Below are 21,632 nucleotides of genomic sequence, written 5' to 3'. Positions count from 1 at the left end.
GCTACATTATATACATCTCCCATACTTTTAGATATTGACATGCAATTTTTATTTCTCTTTAGTAATGCACTTTGTTTTTAACCACTATATTACTTCTTTCTGGTAGCTTTCATCAGCTACATTCAATCTGTTTCAATTGTGAAAGTGAAATTAATTATAATAAAGCAAAGTAAAGCATTTTGATCCAAGGATAAATTAAAGATTTATTGCATGCATTCTCTCAAAAGTATTGTGTGATTTTAAATTGTGAGCAACTATTTAAAAGTGAAAGTGAAATAGAGACTAACATGAGGATACAGAATATCAAATATTAAATATGCTTTTCCTGTTCTCATGTGCTTCAGGTTTTAGTTTGTAAATTAAAACATATCTTAAGCCTAAGTCTTGTTCTTTTAGAATGGGAAAACATCCCAAAAGTATGAATAAGTGTTTCTTGGAGGTGAGTTATATGTTTAAAGGAAATACATAAATTTAACATTTGCCAATTTTGAAATATCTCATTTCAACTTACAAATACATGTATTTGTAGCATATTTATTATATAAATACATGTATTTCTTTAAAAGAAACATGTAATAGTCTCAGTTTCTCATATGTTAGATTTTCCTCAGTTATAGTTTACAATATAATGGCTAAACTTCTCCTCTTTACCACAAAAGTAGAACTAGAACCTAATTTGGAAAAGTTTGTCTTATAAAACCCAATTGGTGCATTTGTAGATTTGCAATTGTTAACACAGAACCAACCAGTTAGTGTCGAGTATTACTGGAACTCGGAACCATCAGTCACTCCTTTCTGCAGGGTAAACCAACTGGTAAGCAGGTGCAGATGTTATGAAATCTAACATTGCAATTGACACTAATTGGCATAGTTGTTGGCAGTCTTATCAGAAAGCAAAGGGCTGAATGGTTGAATGGGTTTAGAGAACTTGAATGATAATAAGCATTTTTATATGCATCTTGAATTACTTTTGTGACCCAGACTAACAGGAACACTTTATTCTGACCTCATCCTTCAATAAATAGAAATTGGAGAAGTCATAATATGCAGTGTATGTGATGACTGATTGTTTTTCTGGTAACCTTTTACGCCTCTCTGCTCTATTGCCTTCTTGTCCACCTCCCCCTCCCTCTCCACTCTCGGTGCGGCCCCTCCCACTTCTGCTTCAGTCATTGACAGAGTCCGTGTGGTGAATTAAATGGAAATGACTGCTATTACTGGATATTAATTTATTTGGTTAATTTGATGCATGTCATTGTAGAGGCTAAACTTAACTATTTATGAGTGAAACAAATCTGGGACTTGCAGGTGGGTAAATCAGTGGGAATGTAGCCAAAATAAGACTGGATTTGAATGGGTACATTTTGAGCTACAATGATGAGTATACTGGACTTTTAAAATAAGTTCTTTTTTGTTTCTGTGTGTGTGTTTGCAGCACAGAGGTGGCTGTTTGTTTAATTTGCAAGGTTGTCTTACCTGTTGTTGGAAGGTTTTTATACTTGGCTCATCTTTTCCAGCACAGTTCCTCCTCCCTGCCTCCCCCAACCCCTCATACTGGGCCTTGAACTCAGGGCATTGTGTTCTCCATAAGCTTGCTTGCTTAAGGCTGGCATTCTACCTCTTGAGCCACACCTCCAGCCAGGCTTTTTGTTGGTTATTTTGGAGATGGAGCCTCTCAGACTTTTCTGCCTAGGTTGTCTTTGAATTACTATGCTTTGGATCTCAGCCTCCTAAATAGCTAAGACTATAAACTTGAACCACCAGTGCCTGACTTACCAGTCCCTTCCATAAGAAGTTATTATCTGCATTGAGAACTGCATAAATTAATGAGCTCTTATTTGCCCTCCTGTGAATGTGTTGACATCCCAGTAGGATGCATTTAATAGGAGCTTTCTGAACGCCACCTAGATCAAATGGGATGGTTATTAGGTTGGTTGGATGGTTTTAGTTATTGCAGCGGCCCTTTGCCTCTGTCTGCCCATCTGTAGACCAGCCTTTATCATAATAGAAGGCCTCAGTTATGTTATGCTGACTCTTAGCTCTTAATGTTAGAAGTATTGTAATTTTTGTCAATAGAAATTCTTTCCAAAAAGAAAGTACTGTCCCTTATCTGGGAAGGGAGGGAGGGAGGGAGGGAGAGAGAGAGAGAGAGAGAGAGAGAGAGAGAGAGAGAGAGAGAGAGAGAGAGAGAGAGAGAGAGAGAGAGAGAGAGAGAGAGAGAGAGAGAGAGAGCTTAGTTTATTTTGTTTATGTAGGTATTTGTCTGGTTCTCCCTGATCTAAATAATGTAGAGTCACTTGTATTAAAAACTAGTTGAAAAAAAACCCAACTAGTTGATAATGAATCACTTAACAAAATGAAAACCAGGAAACTGAAGCATGTTCTTGGGGGAGGGGCTAAAGAATAGAGGGAGGAAGGGTCATTAAAATACTGCGCACTATGTAAAAATTGAATTACGCAACTTGAGGGTAGGTATGGGGGAAAATGGGGAAGAATGATGGAAAAGGTGACATTGAGCAAGATGCATTGTACTCATAACCTGACTTGTGGAATTGAGACCCCTTTGTACAACAACTTAATAAAAATAAATAAAGACATATTTTTAAACAGCACAGAACAAAAGAAACTAGTTGAGTGATTTCCTTCACCCAGAGCCTTTTGCTAGTGGCTTTAGCTTGGGAGTGAAGAGCTGGAAAGAATCAATGAAAAACTGTTTTCAATTGAGCTGTTTCAGCTATGATTGTGATTTTTCCCCCCTTTGCATAAAGCAATTGATATCCATTTTGTGTTCTGCTGTTAATGCATGTCTCTTTGAGATTTTCTGCAAATAATGTAACAGTAAACTTCAAAACGTCAAGCTTTAGCTAATGAGAGGTAAAGAAATAAAGATAATTTTTCAGACTATTCTTTTCCCACAATTTTGGCTTATACTGAGAATTGACTTGATTCTTTTCCTATTTCAAAGTAACTTTGCTTGAAATACTTTAGATTTTTATAACATTATAAAAATTAAACTGCAGAAATATTTTCACCATGTAAAAAAATTAGTTTCTATCTAGAGATCTTTAAGAATGACTATAATTTGCCCATTACTTTCTTGTACGAATCCTAATTGTTTTCTGCCTGTTCCTTTCTTTGCTAACTTTCAGTATAGCCACAGTTTGGGTAGGTATTTTTTTTTTTTTTTGGTAATGTCTACTCAACACACACACACACACACACACACACACACAATATTATTATATAATATATAATACATATACATTCTATATAGTATTATTTATATATAGTATATAAGACATATATAACCGTATTCTTTATATAGAATATATAAAGTATATAGAGTTACCTCTCTAGTGGTGGAACATATTAACACATACTTCCTGATTGATGTTGAAGATAGCACATTACTACTGTGCTATTCCTGCTAAAGTGCACAAATCCTGACAAAACATGCTTCCAAATGGAGATATACTCTACAAAGTAACTTGTCTTTTCTCTTTAAAACTTGTCCTAGTGTCTTAGTTCAGGCTGCTGTAATGAATATACCACAGACAGGATGCCTTACATGAAAACACTTAGGTATTAAGTCTGTAAGCAGGGAAATCCATGATCAGGTGTTGGCAGAATTGACATCTGATGAGGACCCACTCCCCTGTTCAAAGGTGGCCATCTTCTTGCTAAGCTTTTATATGGCAGACAGCAGACTGTGAGTAGAGGGAGAGAGTGCGCACAATGAGAGCACAGTGCTAGAACGACTGACCTCACATAGATACATAAAGTAGGTAAGAGCACTAGGAAATAGCATGTTGTAATATGGAGAAATACAGGGAGAAAAAAAGACTTAGACATCTGAATGTCCTATGCCCTACTTAGTGAATATATGCTGGTTATATGTGTTCTCAGGTGCTGAGTTATAGCTCGCGTAATGGGATCTTATTAGGGGATGTCTGGTAGTGAAATGCATATGAAAATCAAAAGAAATATTAAAAGGAATCAGGTAAAATTATGAGCTAAATAATGGAGAAGGAATGATTAGAAAAATAAAGAAAATAGAAGAACAAGCAAAAGTAGTTTTTTTTTTTTTGTTTGTTTGTTATTAACAGAAGCACGCAGTTCCCCCATGATCTGGAAGTGGAGCTTCTGTTGTTCCTTCTGTTAAGTTCATCTACCTGGAATTATTCATTAAGCTGATATAATTTACAGTGTGATCCTCAGACAGTGACCTTATCACACCAATTCAAAAGAAACTACTTCTATAATTAAACTGTGGGCAAAATAGTGTAGGATACTTTTTAAAAATCATATAACTGAAATTAAGGTTTGATTGATCAATTAATAAGGTGATAATTAAACAGAAACTAGACAACCCAAATTTTGATTTTACAATTCACATCATTTGAGATATACTTAATTACATTTATGACACATGTATATTTAATATAATCTTTTGTGACAGAGTGATGGAGTTTAGTTATGTCTAATTCCTCTCAATGTTTTTTGTATATATTTTTTATTGTAAAGATACTGTACAGAGAAGTTACGTTACATGAGTAACATAATGAGAACATTTCCTATTGAAATTGTTACTCCCTCCTTTATTTTTCCCCTACCATACCTTCTCTCCCTATCTCCCCAACTCCCCCCCACCCCACCAAATTGTAAAGTTCATTTCAACATAGTGTCTTGTACATCTCATTGTTACGGTGGGTCAAACCTGTATCTTTATCTTAGCATTTTGTCATTTTCCTTCTCCTCTCCAAATTGGAAAAATGTATATACAAGATGCAGGGTACCGGAATCAAATACAGTGACCTGAACAGGGGTTATACCGTGGAGGAAGAACATACAAAAGAAACAAAAAAAAATCACATAGTACATTAAAAACAACAGCAACAAAGATAAAACCTCTGTGTCCCTATCTTGGGGTTCATTTCACTTAGCATCATCTTATATGGTCATATGTACACAGCTTTTGACCTTTTCTGCTTGTCTGGTAACATTATCCTAGACATATACTAGTTATTGCAAATAAGGGAAACCATGGGACCTATGTTTCTTTGGGTCTGACTTATTTCACTAAATATAATTTTTTCCTCTCAATTTTTTTTATCATTATTGTATATATTTTGAGGAGAGAACCAAGATTGTTTCCAAGATTATAGTGATAAAGAATAAACTTATACAAAATGCTTGTCTATTTTCACAAAATAGCCATTGTATTTCCCTCTGGAAGGTCACTAGATCTATTACAACTATATTTTAGAATAATATTTTTTGTAAGTAGAAGAATTGAATAGAGAAATCTTTTGGTTTTTTTTGTGTTAGATGAAGATATAAGCCTGGGTCACAGTTGATACTGAAATGTTATGAAGCATTAATTATTATGAGTACAAAAATGCCATGTTTTACCTAAGAAGTAAAGTGTTGAAGCAAATAATTTAGCAAAATTATTAGATGTATTAAATGATAAGAAAATTATATACTTCTTATTGTTGACATCCTAATATATGTTTGTATTTTATTAAGTGAGTGACATTCAAATTCCTTTGTCAATGGGAAGGATGTGTATATATACATTGTGTACTTGATTTGCAATTGAACAATCTTGCATGCATATGTGTGCCAGTATTGGGGCTTGAACTCTGGGCCTTGCACTCTTGCTTACCTTTTTTTTCTTTTTGCTCAGTTTGGTTCTCTACTACTTGAGCCCTACCTCCACTTCTAGCTTTTTACTGATTAATTAAAAATAAGGGTCTGGTAGATTTGTCTCTCTAGGCTGGTTTGAATCCTAATCCTCAGATCTCAGCCTCCTAAGTAGTTAGGGTTACAGGCATGAGCCACAGGTGCCTACCTAAACAACAAAAAAGAAGCAATAAATATCTATTTTTCGAACAGTCATCTTTCAGAGTACCTACAGGCAATGAGAACCTACTGTACCCTAGCACTGTTTCTTAGTATTTACAGTATATTTGTTGTTTTTGCTTTTGAGATGTTTTAAGGGAAATGCCCTGAAGATTATTGCAAGGTAACTCCTTCTATAAATTACTGTTAATTTATATGGCTCTTTTAACGTCCTTACCTGTAAAATGAGAGGAAGAGAGGGTTGAGTATGCATTTTAAGGATTCTTTCCAGTGTACAAGTCAAACCTGAAAACTGTAGGTCCTTTTCCACTTTTTTTGTATAGCACAATCATTTTTAAGATACATTGTGCCAGGAATGATGGTGCACACTGTAACTCCATCACGTGGAAGGTGGAGGGCGGAGGCAGAAGGCCTGAAAGTTCAAGGTCAGTGTAGGCTACATAGTGAGACTTCTCAGAAAAGAAACAAATAACAAAATATAAGGGGGGAAAAAAACAAACAAAATCTAGTATGAAAGCTGATCAAAGACTGTTAAAAATTATTCCTTTCTAAAATAATAGCATTTCTTGAATTTGTTTACTATTCATTTTCAGAAATAGAAGTAAGATTTATGACATAGTCTTTTAAAATGGTGGAATATCTGTATTTTCATCTTAAGTCTATGAAGAAATGAGTTTAGCGTTGCAACAGAAAAAGTCATGTTATGGATTGGAAACACTTTAGTCTGTATCTTCCCAAAGTTGTATTAGTTTTTGGGAAAAAAAAGGCACATGTTTTGTTTTGTGTTAAATTCCCATGTTAGGTTTTTAAAAAAATGGTTAGCAGGTGCTTTTCACAACAGAAGCTATAATATTTTTACTGTCATGAGGCTATCTGAGGAAGTGCTTTTTTGTTTTGTTTTGTTTTTTGTAGTAAAGGATGTAAGTAATCTCTGTCAAATGTCAAGTTAACTTAGGGTGTGTCCTTTCTTTTTCCCTGATGATGACGTACGTAGGAAAATTGAATTTTCCAAACAACTCATGGAGAATGTTCCATGTGAGCATCATTTGTATTATAACTACAGCTAAAAGCTTCAATGGAATGCAGATTATAGTAGGTTACCAAATGTGGGAAAATGTCTTCTCAAAATTGGACAGAAATCATGGTTTTTGAACTGTTGTTTTAAACATCATAAACATTCTTATTTTGAGTAAATTTCAACTAAACTCATTTCTTTGATTACTCTGGGGGAAATTTTTCAGAAAGTAATGTGTGTGGAGATGGATTTCATGACTTCAACTCACCACAGCCTTGCTCTGATTCATTTAAATTTATAATGCCAAGACTTGAAATGAGTGTGTAATCTTTATGATTGCACAGTGATGAGATATCTAATGTCCTTATACTAGAGACTGCATGTTTCATTTCTTTTTTTCTTTTTTGGGGGGAGGGTTTACACTTATCAAAGGCAGACGGTACCACCATTTTCAAATTCTCATACTAGTTTTATTTCCTTTTTGCTTCTGGCTTTGTAAGATGTTCACTCTGCCATTGACATGACTGGCTGTGGTGAGGAGACCATTTGGAGATAGAGAGGCATCTGTGGGGAGCGCAGTCAACTGCAGTGGTGCAGAGGAGAGCAGGTGCAGAGGCCGAGTGTGGCTGTGGCTGCAGCCGTGCAGCCGGAGGGAGTCAGTGTTGGAGAACCATTCTGGTCCTCCATTCTTTCTTAGATCTGAGGCCCAGCCCTTGCCTGTAATCTGTCTAATTTTTCTGCATTTTTCCATGAGCCCCCTGAATTGTCTTCTTTATGAGCTACAGATCCCCCCATATCAGCCTTTTCTGGAATGTTCCACCTCTTTTTACCTTTACTTTCTCTCTCTAGTATAGGCACCTCAGATATGTGAAGTGACACCATTCTAGATACTGTTCCTCTCTCTTAGAAATTGCTTCTCCTTGGAAACACATCATTTTACCTCACTATACCATTTTCCCCTCGGCAACCTTCGGATTCTCTCCTGTGTATCCTACTTACTGATGTTGAAGACAGGCAGCCAGTCCTGCATTATTTTTTCCATGCCTGATTTTATCTTTTTGTCCAGCTTAGCTTTCCTGGCCTGTAATTATAGTTACTTACTTACAGGTATCCTCATCTTCTTCACCACTTCCTTCTCCATCCATCACCAACCCAGATGAGCTTCGCTTTCCGCTTTCTCTGTGCCTAAGTGGGAGGCACTGGGCATTGTTGGAGAGTATCACATAGTGAGGAGGGGTCACATCCTTGTGTGCTTCATAACATGTACATTCAGAAGTATCTTAGAAATTCTGATGAAAACTATAAAATCGAAATATTGGTAATTGTCAATAACTATAATTTTTCTTTGGACTTAACATCTTTATGCAAAGTCTAGATCACAAAAATGTGTATTTACTACTTACAAATATTTGAATGTATATTCAGATATGTGTACATGAACAGTAATGTTTTTATTCAGTAAAAATGAAATTCCTCTAAAAAAAAAAAAAAGGCCAGGTGTGGTGGTGCATGCCTATAATTCCAGCACTCAGGAGGCTGAAACAGGAGGATTATGAGTCCCTGCCAGCCTAGTTTACATAGCAAGATCTGTCTCAAAAAAATAAACAGGAGAAAGTCCCCTTTGATAAGACTGACTGACTGACTGACTATAGTGTAAGCATGAATGAAGATGTAACAAAGAAATCCCCTCCCCCATGTAACTAACCTAAGCTAATAAAAAAGAAAAGAAAGTGCCTTTTAACTTTTTACATGCTATAGAATACACACTTATGGGATATACTTTAAGGCTACTTTGGCTAGATACAAAATCCAGGGAGATCATTTCCTCTTCTCAGTATTTGAACCTGTTGCTCTGTGATCTTTGTATCAGTGTGAGTCTGACATGATTTATTATTATAAGTAGTTGTACAAGGGTTACAGTTCCATGAGTCAGATTATGGGTTTAATCATTCGTGGTCAGCGTCACCTTGTCCTTTGTTCTCCCCTATTTTCCTTCTCCTATCCTTAGCCTCAAATCTGACATGATTTTTTTTTGGAGGGGGGGGTGGGGGTTGTTGGTCATGGGGTCTGAACTCTGGGCCTGAACGCTGTCCCTGAACAGTGCTCTACCACTTGAGCCACAGTGCCACTTCCAGCCTTTTCTGCTTATGTGGTGCTGAGGAATCAAACCCAGGGCCTCATGCACGGAAGGTAAGCACTCTACCACTGAGCTACCTTTCTAGTCCCCTGACATGATTTTTTTTTCTCTCCTTCCTTGTACATAATTTCTTAATGTCTGTCATAATTATTTCTTTAGTTCTGAAATTCCATAAAAATAATCGTTCTACAAATTTTGCTTATTTAAAAATACCATTTCTGGGCTGGGAGGTTGGCTCAGTGGTGGAGTGCTTGTATTGCATGCCTGAGGCCCTGGGTTCGATTCCTCAGCACCATAAGCAAAAAGAAAAAAGCCGGAAGTGGCCCTGTGGCTCAAGTGGTAGAGCGCTAGCCTTGAGCTGAAGAGCTGAGGGACAGCACCCAGGCCCAGAGTTCAGGCCCCACGACCGGACCCCAAAAAAGTAAATAAATAAAAAATAAAATAAGATAAAAATACCAGTTCTTTGGCTTTACATTTTTTCTGTATATACCTTTAACAAGAGAATTGCATTTTTTTTTCATGTCTTTTCTTCCTCCTCCATATCTGGTGTCTTCCACTGTAAATTGTTCTATGCTGGTCCTATCTGTTTTGTTGAATAGGGTTTCTCTATGTCCTGGTGTTTCTTTTAGTCATTCTATTTTTGGTTGCGTCTTAATGTGGCTTTTATCTCTATAATGTTATTTTTTCTTTTCTTTTCTCTGAGTTCTACCAGCTTGATTTTCATTTCCTTCTGTTGTTATATAATCTTTTCTTTGAACCTTTGTTTTTCTTCTTTGAGCTTTTTTTTTTTCTTTAAGAAGGGTCATGTTTCCTATGGTTGCCTTTGAGACTTTGGAAAATTATTTATCTGAACTCTTCCTGTGTTCCTTTGAGTAGCTCTTCTTGTGCTATATACTCTTAATTTATTTACCTTTTTCTCTCTATATTTTTTCCTAACTTGTATGTCAATATGTAATATTGCTTGTTTTCTGATTATAGTTCATGTTGTAATAGGAAGGCTGGCTATAAGCATAAGTAGACTGTGGCTTTTCCTTCAGCTTAATACTCTGGTTTTCTCACCAGATCTGCCCTTTCTTTCCTTTGTACTGGACTCATTTCCCATTGATTGTTGGTATTGAGAAGATAAAGTGGTGGTGGTTATGTTTTGTTTTTGTGTAGGTCCTGATGCTTGAACTCAGTGCTTGGGAACTATCCCTGAGCTGCTTTTTCTCAAGACTAGCACTCTACTTGAGCTACAGCTCTACTTCCAGATTTTGTTAGTTTAGTGGAGATAAGACTCTCATAGACTTTCCTGACCTGGCTGGCTTCCAACCCAAATCCTCAGATCTCAGCATCCTGAATAGCTAGAATTACAGATATGAGCCATCAGTGCCCAGTTATGGTAGTGGTTTTTAGGCAAGGTTCTCAACTTAGTGACAATTAGTACCACTTCTGTCCTGCTTCTTTAGCCACCTTTTCCAAAGGACTGGGTATAAACAGTATATGGGGCACAATAACAGGAGTTACTTCTTTTAGTACAGCCCAACTTTCCATGGTGTTAAACTGTGGTTGTGAAATATGGTATTTGCTTCACCAGCTGTGCACACATCTAGTATGGCATCAGCAGAATCATTTCATCGGTTGCTCACAGTTGTATTTCTTAGAGGAAATTATATTTCTTGCTGGACCTGAGCAGGCATGTGGTGCTTTCAGCAGGTCTCCTCCCTTCTTTAATACTCATAGGTGCTGTTCATATTTTTTTTTTTGCTGTTCATATTTTATACTTGCAGTTATGACTTTCTTGTTTCAGATTTTTTAAAGTAAAAATTTGTACCCTTTACGCATCAGGCCTATGAGGAAATGTGGTTTATTTTTCAATCACATGTAGTCTTTCTTTTAATAAGGTATGGGAGAAGAAAAATTTGCACGTAACAGAATCTTACTTTTTTTTAGTGTAAATATTCTTTTTTGAGTAACCTACTGGTTGGAATCTTTTTTGTCCCCAACCCCCACCACGGTTGCACCCTCAGTGCCTGGGCTTTAGGAATGTTTATGATGGTAGTGGTGGCTGAGAACCAGATTTAGTGTTGTCCTTGTAAGTCTTTGCTGCCAGGCCCCAGGCCATGCCTTTTTGATGAATGAGTGATGAACTCATTCAGCCTTTGGGTGCTTTAAGACATTGAAGAGGCTTCTGCTACCCATGGAGTCTGTTATTTGCTTGAAGCCATGGAATCATCTGTGCCATCTACTTACTATGAGCTTGGGTCATCTGTCGAGCTTTCTCCTCCATTGGTCTGTTGTGTTGTACTCATACCATTTTGTCAATGAAGCTGAGTGCTGAACTTCATTTAAGAAAGCCTACAACCTCCCCGAGTCTATGACCTCAGGCCTGGATACTTTGACGAGCCAGATAGTTCTGAAATGTTTTTACACATCTTCCTCCATTTCTACTAGTCCTCAGGGGTCTCACAAAAAAGACAATGAGGACTCTGGTATTTAATTTTAAGGAATGAATGTCTGATGTAAAGTGTGAGAATTGAAAATGGGGAGGGGAATCATTAGATAATGCTATAAAACTTAAGTATATTCACACGTTCCTCTGTTAGATTGTCTGTGGTAGACAGTAATGATGTTATTTGTTGTCTTATGTTAGAGAACAATCATTAGTAAGTGAAAGGGCAGAAAGAACTTCAGATTTGGTACTTTAAATTAGTTTTTTAAAATTGCTTTTGTATTATTTACATAAAAATTAAATTATTTTCCATAAGAATATCTTCCATTGGAAAGATTGGTTGTTGCCTTTCTAGCTTTACGAATGATAACTTTATCATCATTTTTTGTTTGGCAAAAATATGATAGAACTTCGCAAAGTTTGAGTGGACTTCAGATACTCAGTGCCAAATATTTTTGCCCAATTAAAGCTTACGTATAATTAAGATAACAATGCAGAGTCCTTCATTAAAATTAACGCAGAAAGAAGTTCTTCCTTGGTCCTTGGAGAGGATATTATATGCAAGCCCTGTTGCGTGGGTTGCAAGGTGTCACTGGAATTTATATGCATTACTTGTCTAATTGCAGTAAATGTAGCATGTCCAGATAGGTGTGGAGTTAGAAGGCTGTTTGTTACTTCCTATAAATCATGTGAAGCCTCAGCACCCGGAGGCAGCTGTTCTCAGGTCCTTCACCTCTCCCCGGAGATGGCTGGGGAGGCTCTGCTGTTGGGCCCTGTCTTTCATGGCTGGAGCAGTAAACATGACAGGTTGTTTGGGAGCCATCTGTTTAAAGTGGCTGCTGCTTTGTATGCAGCAATGAACTTGAGAGCAGCTTTCTGTCTTGCTTCATGCTAACAGTCTTATTTGGTGTCACAACAGGTGGAAGTTGGCGGGTCGAAACTAAAATTGACCAGTATGTGGAACCTGGCTTTGCCCTTATTGTCTGTCAGCGTTGATGGCACTCAGAGGACTGTGCAGGTAAACATTCTGATGATTTTCTTAGAAGGCCTCCTTAAGTTTATGTTGAATATACAGATGTAGAGGAAAAGCTGTATTTTATTCATGTTATAGTTTTTATGCTTCAAGACAGTTGATCTTATTTTAGAGACCCTTGAGTTATGTCATAATATTTTAAATTAATATTTTTAAGACAAGGTAAAAAGGTTTTTGTATTATATTTTGTTGTAAGTAAAGAATACTGTTGACTTTTCTTCCCTCCTGCGCCAGTCCTGGGACTTGAACTCGACCTGGGTGCTGACCCAGGTCAAGATAATCTCAACTGTTGAAGCCACAGCTCTCCTTGTGCCTTTTATTGCTTCATTGGAGATGCGTCTGCAGATTTTCCTGGTCAGGATGGAGTTGAACCGTGATCCTCAGATCCAAGCCTCCTGAGTAGCTAGAATTACAGGCATAAGCTATGGGCACCACCTCTGCCAACTTTTTAAAAAATTAGATGAACATTTTTTCTTTTTAGCCATTGTAGGTTTGTTTTTTAAAATTTCTTGCATGTATTTATGATTTTCTTACCAATGCAGTTGATATTGTGTCAAACCAGGGTGGTAGACACAAGCTAAGCAGTCTGAATTCTATGGTACATATATTTTTCAAAAAAGTCAAGACTTTTTCAAAAAATTAAGGTGCTTTCAAAAATTTTTAATATATGAACCTCTTCATTCCTCAGTGTAAAAATGTGCTGAGTGGAAGGGATGCTTTGATACCCAGAATTGATGGGGCGTTCTGTGTAACTAGTGACCTCCATTTTAAAATAGAAGCTATGGAAGGGGGTCTGCCAAGATACCTTCATCTAACCTCATATTTGAGGTTTAAAGTTCCAGAGGAGAAACCCCATCACACAAAAATATGTCTGTCATGTATGAATAAAGGTCACAAATTCCTCATACCATGCTCATTCTTGTTTTGTTTTTGTTTTTGTTTTTTTGTTGGTCATGGGGCTTGAACTCTAGGCCTGGGCGCCATCCCTCAGTTCTTCAGCTCAAGGCTAGCACTCTACCATTTGAGCCACAGCACCACTTCCAGTTTTCTGAGTGGTTTATTGGATATAAGAGTCTCATAGCCTTTCCTACCCAGGCTGGCTTTGAATTGTGATCCTCAGATCTCAGCCTCCTGAATAGCTAGGATTACAGGTGTGAGCCACCTGTGCCTGGCTAGCATGCTCATTCTTTAACTTTATTTTACACAGAAAGTTAATTAAAAAACACTTATACCTAAAAAAATGAAGGGATCATAGATAAAGACTACTCTATACCTGCTTCACATCTATCTCTGTTTGAGACTATGGGAGCAGAAGATTCATATTTGATGACTGAACCAATTGTTCTCAAAGTAGGTCTTGAACTCTCTCAGTACTGAGTCTTGTATTTTGACTGTGATTTTATTACTTTTTTTCTACATTTTTCTTACATTTACTTCCATATCTTAACTCACTGTCTTATTTTATATTCTAACCTTATAACTATACTAATTATGAGAGTGAAACTCTCTGAGAGCCATGGTAGAAATATCACTATATCATTTCACACCATTTAAATTCATTTATTATTATATCTTCAAGAGAGCAGAATTTAAATCCAAGCATTCTTGCTGTAGGATCTGTGCTGTTAAGCATACCACTGTATACTAAGGCCAGCTGTGATCACAAAATTAGGTAGAAACTGAGCAAAACTTGAACCCTGGTAGTATGACCTGAGTATTATGATTTTCATCATTATGCTCAAATACTTATCCATTTTACCCCCTCAGAATTTTTCAGATAAAAATGTACTTCTTATTAATGGTTGAAATCAGTGACTCAAACCTTGATGTGTTGCAGAGTCAACTAAAGACTGGTTAAAACTCAGATCAGAGGCTGGGAAGGTAGCTCAGTAGTAGAGTGCTTGTCTTGCATGCATGAGACCCTGGGTTCGATACCTCAACACCACATAAGCAGAAAAGACTGGAAGTGGCGCTGTGGCTCCAGTCATAGAGCGCTAGGCTTGAGCTGAAGAGCTGAGGGACAGTGCCCAGGCCCAGAGTTCAAGTCCCGTGACTGGCAAAAAAAAAAAAAAAAAACCCAAAACAACAACTCAGATCATTGGACCTACAAGTGTTTACTCTGGTTTAGAAGCTCTGGGTTAGGTCTACATTTCTTAGTTTTGTTTTTTTGTTTTTGTCGTATTAGAGATCAAGCCCAGTATTCTACCACTGAGATACCTCCATAGTCTTAGGTCTGCATTCTTAGGTAATGCTGATAAAGCTAGTCCAGATACCACTCTTTGGAAACTGCCGTTTCATACCTAGTAATCAGAGAATAAGCTGAGGGCAAGGGATGAGCCAGCAAGATGACTAGGAGCCAAAACATGCAAAACTTGATCTAGATTGGACTCTGCTTTGTTCATGGAACAAGTTTTAGTAAGAAAGTGGTGATAGGAACAAAAATGTGGTGTACTGGGACCTTGTGGACTCTGGCTATGTTGTGGGGAGTAGACTGAAGAAAAATGAGGGTGAGATTGGAGACACGTTTACAGCTATTAAAGTAAGGGTGCTGAGGATCATGTTAGCGGTGGGGGGGGGGATGACAGAGGGATTTGAAAGTGTGGCAGGAGCAAAGAACTGGCACCAAGCTTTACAGCCACCTTTGTTGATTTTCCCTCTGCCTGCCTGAAGATGGGTGCATCTCAAGGTACGTGGCTGGCTCCTTTTCTCTCTCTCTCATCCAGTCAGATCACCCTCTCCACTCACCATCCTGGTTTTCATCGGTAAATCTCTTCCTTGGTGTTATTCATTATTTCCTTTAAAAAGGATTAGTTGCATTTTGCCATGTACAATAATTTGGATATCAAATCCTATAGGTTTTTAATATATTTTAATTGGTCTAAATTTGCTCTTTTTATTTGCCTTTAAATTCCTACTGTCTTGCTGAGTTGCTGTAGTATGTAAAAACTTAATTGGATAAACAGGTGGGCAGATGAATGGTTAAAAGGATAATCATCATTTTTAGAATATCAGAAATAAATCTGTCTTATTTTAAGACTTAGATTTTTTTCTTCTAAGCCTTCTAAGCCGTGTTTCTAAAATAGCCTTCTTAGCTATTTTATCCATTCTCTTTAATTCCTGACTTCCCAACATTTGCAGAATCTATATTTTGTAGGGTGGCTGGTGAAAGTCTGCATATACAGAACTACCATAGTTCTTTGCTTATGAAGCAACTATGTGCTTCTGTTTCCCCTGGGTAGCACCTAAGCTGTTTCAGGCCAACAGTACCACCTACTGATAGGTATAGCTAGATATTAATATAGAAAAGAGTCTGTCTCTAGCTGTTCTGTTTCCTCTTTCTCAGGGATTTGTGCATATCAATACCCTCTCTCACCTGCTGTCAGTCATTATTTTTCAGTTACATCTACCTTACACTATCTTTTCTCCACTCTATAACCTGTCCCACCCCCTTTTAATGCATTTTCTCTTCTGCTGCTTTTAGGAAAAAACATAAATCATTGTTGATAAACACTAGCATAGAGCCAGTGATGTTGCAGCTATCTGAAAGATGGAGGAGGTTCTGTATTTTGAAATGGAATAATTTATAATAGAGAGCCTAAACTTTGAAAACACTTGAAGAGAATAAAGAACTTCATGCATAATTTTTTCCTATTTCTTGATCTAATTATTAAACAAATTTTCACTCAAATACCATTATTCCCCCAAAAGAAAATGACAGTATTTGAATGCTATATATTTATCAGTGTTTTTTCTACTATTTTTATTGCAGATAGTGTGTGTCAGTAATGATGTTTATTAATAGGTCCTAATGGTGCAATATGAACTCTGGCAAACCTTTCTCCTATTTTGTTTGTGGGAAGATATTTAAAGACTTCTAAACTGCCTACACTGTTGGCCTTTTCCAATACAGGTTAAATATAAGCCATATACAGAGTTGTCAGTTTGTTAGGAGCTATATTTCAAAAAGAAGAAACAGTGAAATTAATTTTATTAATGTGTTAATATTCTATATAAATACATTCCAAAATATATGCAAATGTTATTGCAACAGGATAAAATATAAAATATAAAAGTATAAAATATTAATATGATTGTAGAAAGAATATAGGTGACTAGCATATGTACAACATAGTAGCATTTTAAACAATAAAACATTTAAAGTGGAGTGGAGTTCCAACAAAACAAGAAAAATATTGTATTGCTTCTGTTTAAAATAAAATAAAGATGAAAATTTAATTCCTCAGTCACATTCAAGGTTTTAGAGGTCACGTGTGTGATGTTACTTGTTTAGACAACTCACGTGACAAACCTTTTGTTTTTGGCAGTACTGAGATTTGAAGTTAAGGCCCTGAGTTTGCTAGGTTGGTGTTCTACTCCTTGAGCTATTCTTTCAGCCCTGCTTTTTCCTGGTAATTTTGGTGGTAGAATCTAGAAAACTTTCCCAAGCCTGGAGTGGCTTTAAACCATGATGCTACAGATCACAGCTTCCTGAATAGCTAAGGTTATAGGTGTGAGCCATTAGCACCTGGCAATTCTAGATAAACCAGACAATGTTTTAGATAAAAGAGATATTTTTTCCGCTATTTTCTCATATGTCACCCAAAGTTTTGAATTTTATCATTTATAAATTATTTGCATTAGTAGAATGAGCTAATTGAAGAATAAGTAGTAAACAAACTGAATTCAACTTTGGAACAGAAGATGAGTGTATCGTCTCAATGACAAACTTTTCTAACTTTAAGTTTTAAATTAAAAAAAAAATTAGGGCTTTTTTATAGAGTGGACTGATTTCCTGCCTGTAACATGTAATTAAAGTGATAAAGAAAACAAAAGAATGCTAATAGGATGCAACATGCCTAGATCTGACACTCCAGGACCACCATAGATTCCAGGCCAGCCGAGATAGCCCACCAATACCCTGTCTCAGCAAAACAAAAATATAAATCCAACACAAGATTTGCTGTGTCCTGTTGATGCTGAGCTCATTGTGTTTCCTTCAGTCACACTGAAACCTTTGTGGAGTAGAACATGCTGAGAAATAGAAGTTACTGCTACTCCTACTATGTCCACGTTCTGCTCCTGTGAAGTAATTTTTTTAACCTTGGAAAGGTCTCTTAAATTTTTACTTTGAGCATCTCAGAGTTTTCTATTTCCTGTAGAGTAATTTGGCTGCTGGATTTTAATACACTTTTTTGTTAGCATTTTCAGACTAGGCTCTTCATTTTGTATAGTCACATGGTTGAGCATTTGTAAGCAAGGTTGACTAACTGCCATTGGCCTGTGTCTCTGTGTGGCATGATTGCTTCTATCCACCTGCTCACAGCAGCTGGTCTTCAGGACTGAAGAGTAGCTAAATACTTTTGAAAATATCTGGAGATCCTGCTAAGGTCTCACAGTTTCTGCATTTGTTTGATGTAGATCCATTCACTGTGTCCCTTTGAAGAGTTTTTCCTTTCTTTCTTTTCATATTCTTGCTTAAATATTTTCCACAGAGAATAAATTTATTATAAATAACAGTACAAATATGATTGTAGCACTACTGCATTCTATATTGAATAGGTCATTGGTACTCAACTAAGTGGAACTAATTCTCCATGGCAAAGCAGACAAATATGGAATAGTATTCACAAGAAGCTCATGCTATTTACTACAGAATACCAGATTAAACATATTATGAGTTAATTGGAATATTAAAGAAATTATATAACATGATGCTTAAATTTCTTAGTGTACCTAGGTAATGTAGAATATTACCCAAATCCATGAAATTTGTGGGTTTACAATACTGCACATTGTGTAAACCCTCTGTGAAATATTTACAAGTGGTGCCTATACAGAATCCGAATAGGTTTTTGAAATTAAACCATTTATTTTTTGAAGAAAACTAATTATTATGGTTATTCTTCATAATTTGGAGTAGTTGTGAATGTAATGGGAAAGTGTCTTTCTAAACTTTCTAATCCCTCTTCTTCTCCCATCTGTATATTTTTTTGTTCTGGAAAATTAAGAAAGGTAAAATAAGCTATTTTCAGTACTTTAGATTAAAATTCCTCCCACATTGCCTGCAAATAATATAGTCTGACATTTTTGCCTATACTTTGCCTGTATTTGGTGTGCGCGCACACCAAAAAAGTGAATCAACTTTGCTGCATGTTTCTAGTCCTAAAATAAATGTTTTCTCCTGTTTTAAAGATGTTTCTCCTCACCCCCACCTCTTAGAAATAATTAGCTATTGTTGTACTATATGCATGTGATTACTCTAGAGTCACCAATGTAATATGAAACCATCTATTTAGATAGTGTAGGATATGTAAATATATAACTTAGAATAAGTAGAGGTTAGTATTTTTTTTCCTAAAGAAGTAGGAAATGAAAGAGTAATTATTAACCATCTCCTTTTCACTTTCCTGAAAACATCAATTATGGTTACACATCTTAGAAACAAGCTCACCAATAGAACAGAAATAACCCTTCATTATGCTTCAAAATTTAATCACAATTTAACTGCTGGGATGTATGTATAAGTGTCACTTGAAACATTAATTTTGATGCAAGTCTGCCTGCTTTGGGATGATAGTGCTGGGCTTTTAGCAGTTGTCTTGGTCTCTATAAGAATGTTTTATGATTAAGAGTTATTGTAAATTTAACACAACAGAAAAATATCCTTTTGAACTCCTGCTTACCCTACCCCCACAAACACACTGTGCTATCTGTTAACTAGAAAATTACATTTCAGTGGCTGCTAGAGGAAGAGAATTTTGAATAGTATCAACACTGATTATAGTTAATGTGGAAAATAATACAGGCAGCTGCCCTGGAGACTAAGACAAACCCTAAAGGTCTTGAAAGAATTATTATCAAGTTGGAAATCAATGAGGGGGTGAGGCGGGGGTGGGGGTGGGGAGCAATCATTCTTTCTTCCTCTTACTGTTCCATACCATTACTTTTAAAGGTGATATTACCTCTGGTTTTAATATCTCAGGAAGATATTTTTGGAACATTTGGGTTATTGTTTGGGGAATGCTTTTGCAAGTGATCAAGAGTGCTAATTTTGGGGGCTGGGAAGGTGGCTCAGTGGTAGAGCGCTTGCCTTGCATGCATGAGGCCCTGGGTTCGATTCCTCAGCACCACATAAGCAGAAAAAAAAGCCGGAAGTAGCGCTGTGACTCAAGTGGTAGAGCGCTAGCCTTGAGCTGAAGAGCTGAGGGACAGCGCCCAGGCTCAGAACCCACGACCGGACCCAAAAAAACAAAAAACAAACAAACAAAAAAGAAAGAATGCTAATTTTGTATAGATTTAATTCTAGCAAATATTGAAATCATTTTGTTAAAAGAATCCTCTAAAATTTTCTTTTAAAGAAATGAAAAGTATATTTTGTAAATGTTGGAGCATACTATAAGAAAAGTGAAATTTTGCCGGGCGCTGGTGGCTCACGCCTGTAATCCTAGCTACTCAGGAGGCTGAGATCTGAGGATCGAGGTTCAAAGCCAGCCCGGGCAAGAAAGACCGTGAGACTCCTATCTCCAATAAACCACCAGAAAACCGGAAGTGGCGCTGTAGCTCAAGTGGTAGAGCGCTCGCCTTGAGCTGAAGAGCTGAGGGACAGCGCCCAGGCCCAGAGTTCAAGCCCCAGGACCGACCAAAAAAAAAAAAAAAAGAAAAGTGAAATTTTTATCTGACTATAAGTACCATTTTATGTAGGAAAAAGAATAAATTGTTTTTGACACAATATTTTAACAAGTGTGGATAGAATATGTTTTGTGAAAATAAGTCTTAATTCTTATTAAAATTCCTCTATCAGCTTCTCAAATGGTCACTTTGATATTTGTTTTGGTATGCATTTGATACATTGCAAGCATTGAGTATTTTGTGGGTTTATTGTGGACTTGAGAACTTAATTAGTTTAACTTTTTACTGTGGGAAAATTGTGTATTCTTTCTGAGAAAGATTAAGCTCCACTTCTGAATGAAATTTCTCTTTCTAAACATAGACCTGTCACACTCAATTTCTCAAGTATAAGAAGTTTATAAGGTTTACGGGTGAGGCTCAGTGGTAGGACATTTTCCTAGTATGTATAAGGCTACAGATTTGATTCCCAGCATCACAAAAGGAAAAAAAAGATTATTGTCAAAAATTGTATATCATGTATAAAATATTATTTTCAAATATGTGTACACTGTAGAATGGTGAAATCAAGGTACTTCAGATTAGTATTACCTCGTATATTACTTTTTTGTGTGAGAACACCTAACATTTACTCTCTTTGCACTACTCACTATAGTCATCAAGTAGAATGGATCACTTAATCATATTCTAATTCAAATTGTATATCCTTTGATCATTAACCCTACCACTATACCATTCTAAGCCTATACTAACTTTTATTCCCTACTCTCCACTAGTTTTTTAGATTGCTTTAATGAGTGAAATCATAGAGTATTTGTCTTTCTCTGTTGGGCTTCTGTCCTTTAACAAATACTGTCCTCCAGGATTAATAGCATCTAGAGGTCTTGTGTTCCATCAAAAAGAAACATTGTTACAAATGACAGATTTCCATCTTTTTTAAGGCTGAAGACTAATAAGTATATATGCGCATTTTAATCTACTTTTCCTTTAATGGAAGGTCAGGTCATTTCCGTAACTTGGCTGTCATGTATATGCTTTATTACACATGGGAATACAGATTCTTTAATGTGTGATACTGTATCATGTGTAGCTCTGTTTAAAAATTTTGAGGAACTTTTGTATTGTCGCCTCCTCCTCCTCCTCCTCCTCCTCCTCCTCCTCCTCCCCCCCCTCCCCCTCTTCCTCCTCCCTCCCCCCTCCCCCTCCCCTCCCCCTCCCCTTCTCCTCCTCCTGTTGAACTCAGGGCCTTATGCTCTTTTTTTGTTTTTAAGTCACAGCAGGTACTGTACCACTTTGAGCCACAACTACAGTTATGGCTTTTTACTGGTTAATTGGAGAATGAAAGTCCCACATATTTGTCTGCCTGGGCTAGCTTTGAACTTTGACCTTCAAGTCTTAACCTCCTGAGTTAGGATTGTAGGTGTGATCCACAGGCTCATGGCTAGTCTTTCCTCTTATGTCACAATAATTCATACATTTTATACCATGGACTTACATTGAATTATATTCATTTTATAATTCTGTT

At 36.7% G+C, this 21,632-nt stretch overlaps 1 protein-coding gene across 1 annotated transcript in view; it reads left to right on the top strand.

Moving 5' to 3' along the window:
• The window catches only part of Pcca (propionyl-CoA carboxylase subunit alpha), a 296,255-nt gene that overhangs the window by 218,184 nt on the left and 56,439 nt on the right, over positions 1–21,632 (top strand). The window contains exon 20 of the mRNA XM_070002672.1: positions 12,368–12,466. Within this exon, the coding sequence (XP_069858773.1) occupies positions 12,368–12,466 (99 nt within the window). The remainder of the gene's footprint in view (positions 1–12,367; positions 12,467–21,632) is intronic.

The sequence above is a fragment of the Dipodomys merriami genome, unplaced genomic scaffold (assembly GCF_024711535.1).
Source record: "Dipodomys merriami isolate MVZ:Mamm:240054 unplaced genomic scaffold, mDipMer1.0.p SCAF_6, whole genome shotgun sequence".
NCBI lineage: Eukaryota > Metazoa > Chordata > Mammalia > Rodentia > Heteromyidae > Dipodomys > Dipodomys merriami.
The sequence above is the reverse complement of the archived record's forward strand: the minus strand, read 5'-3'. Positions and strand labels throughout refer to the sequence as shown.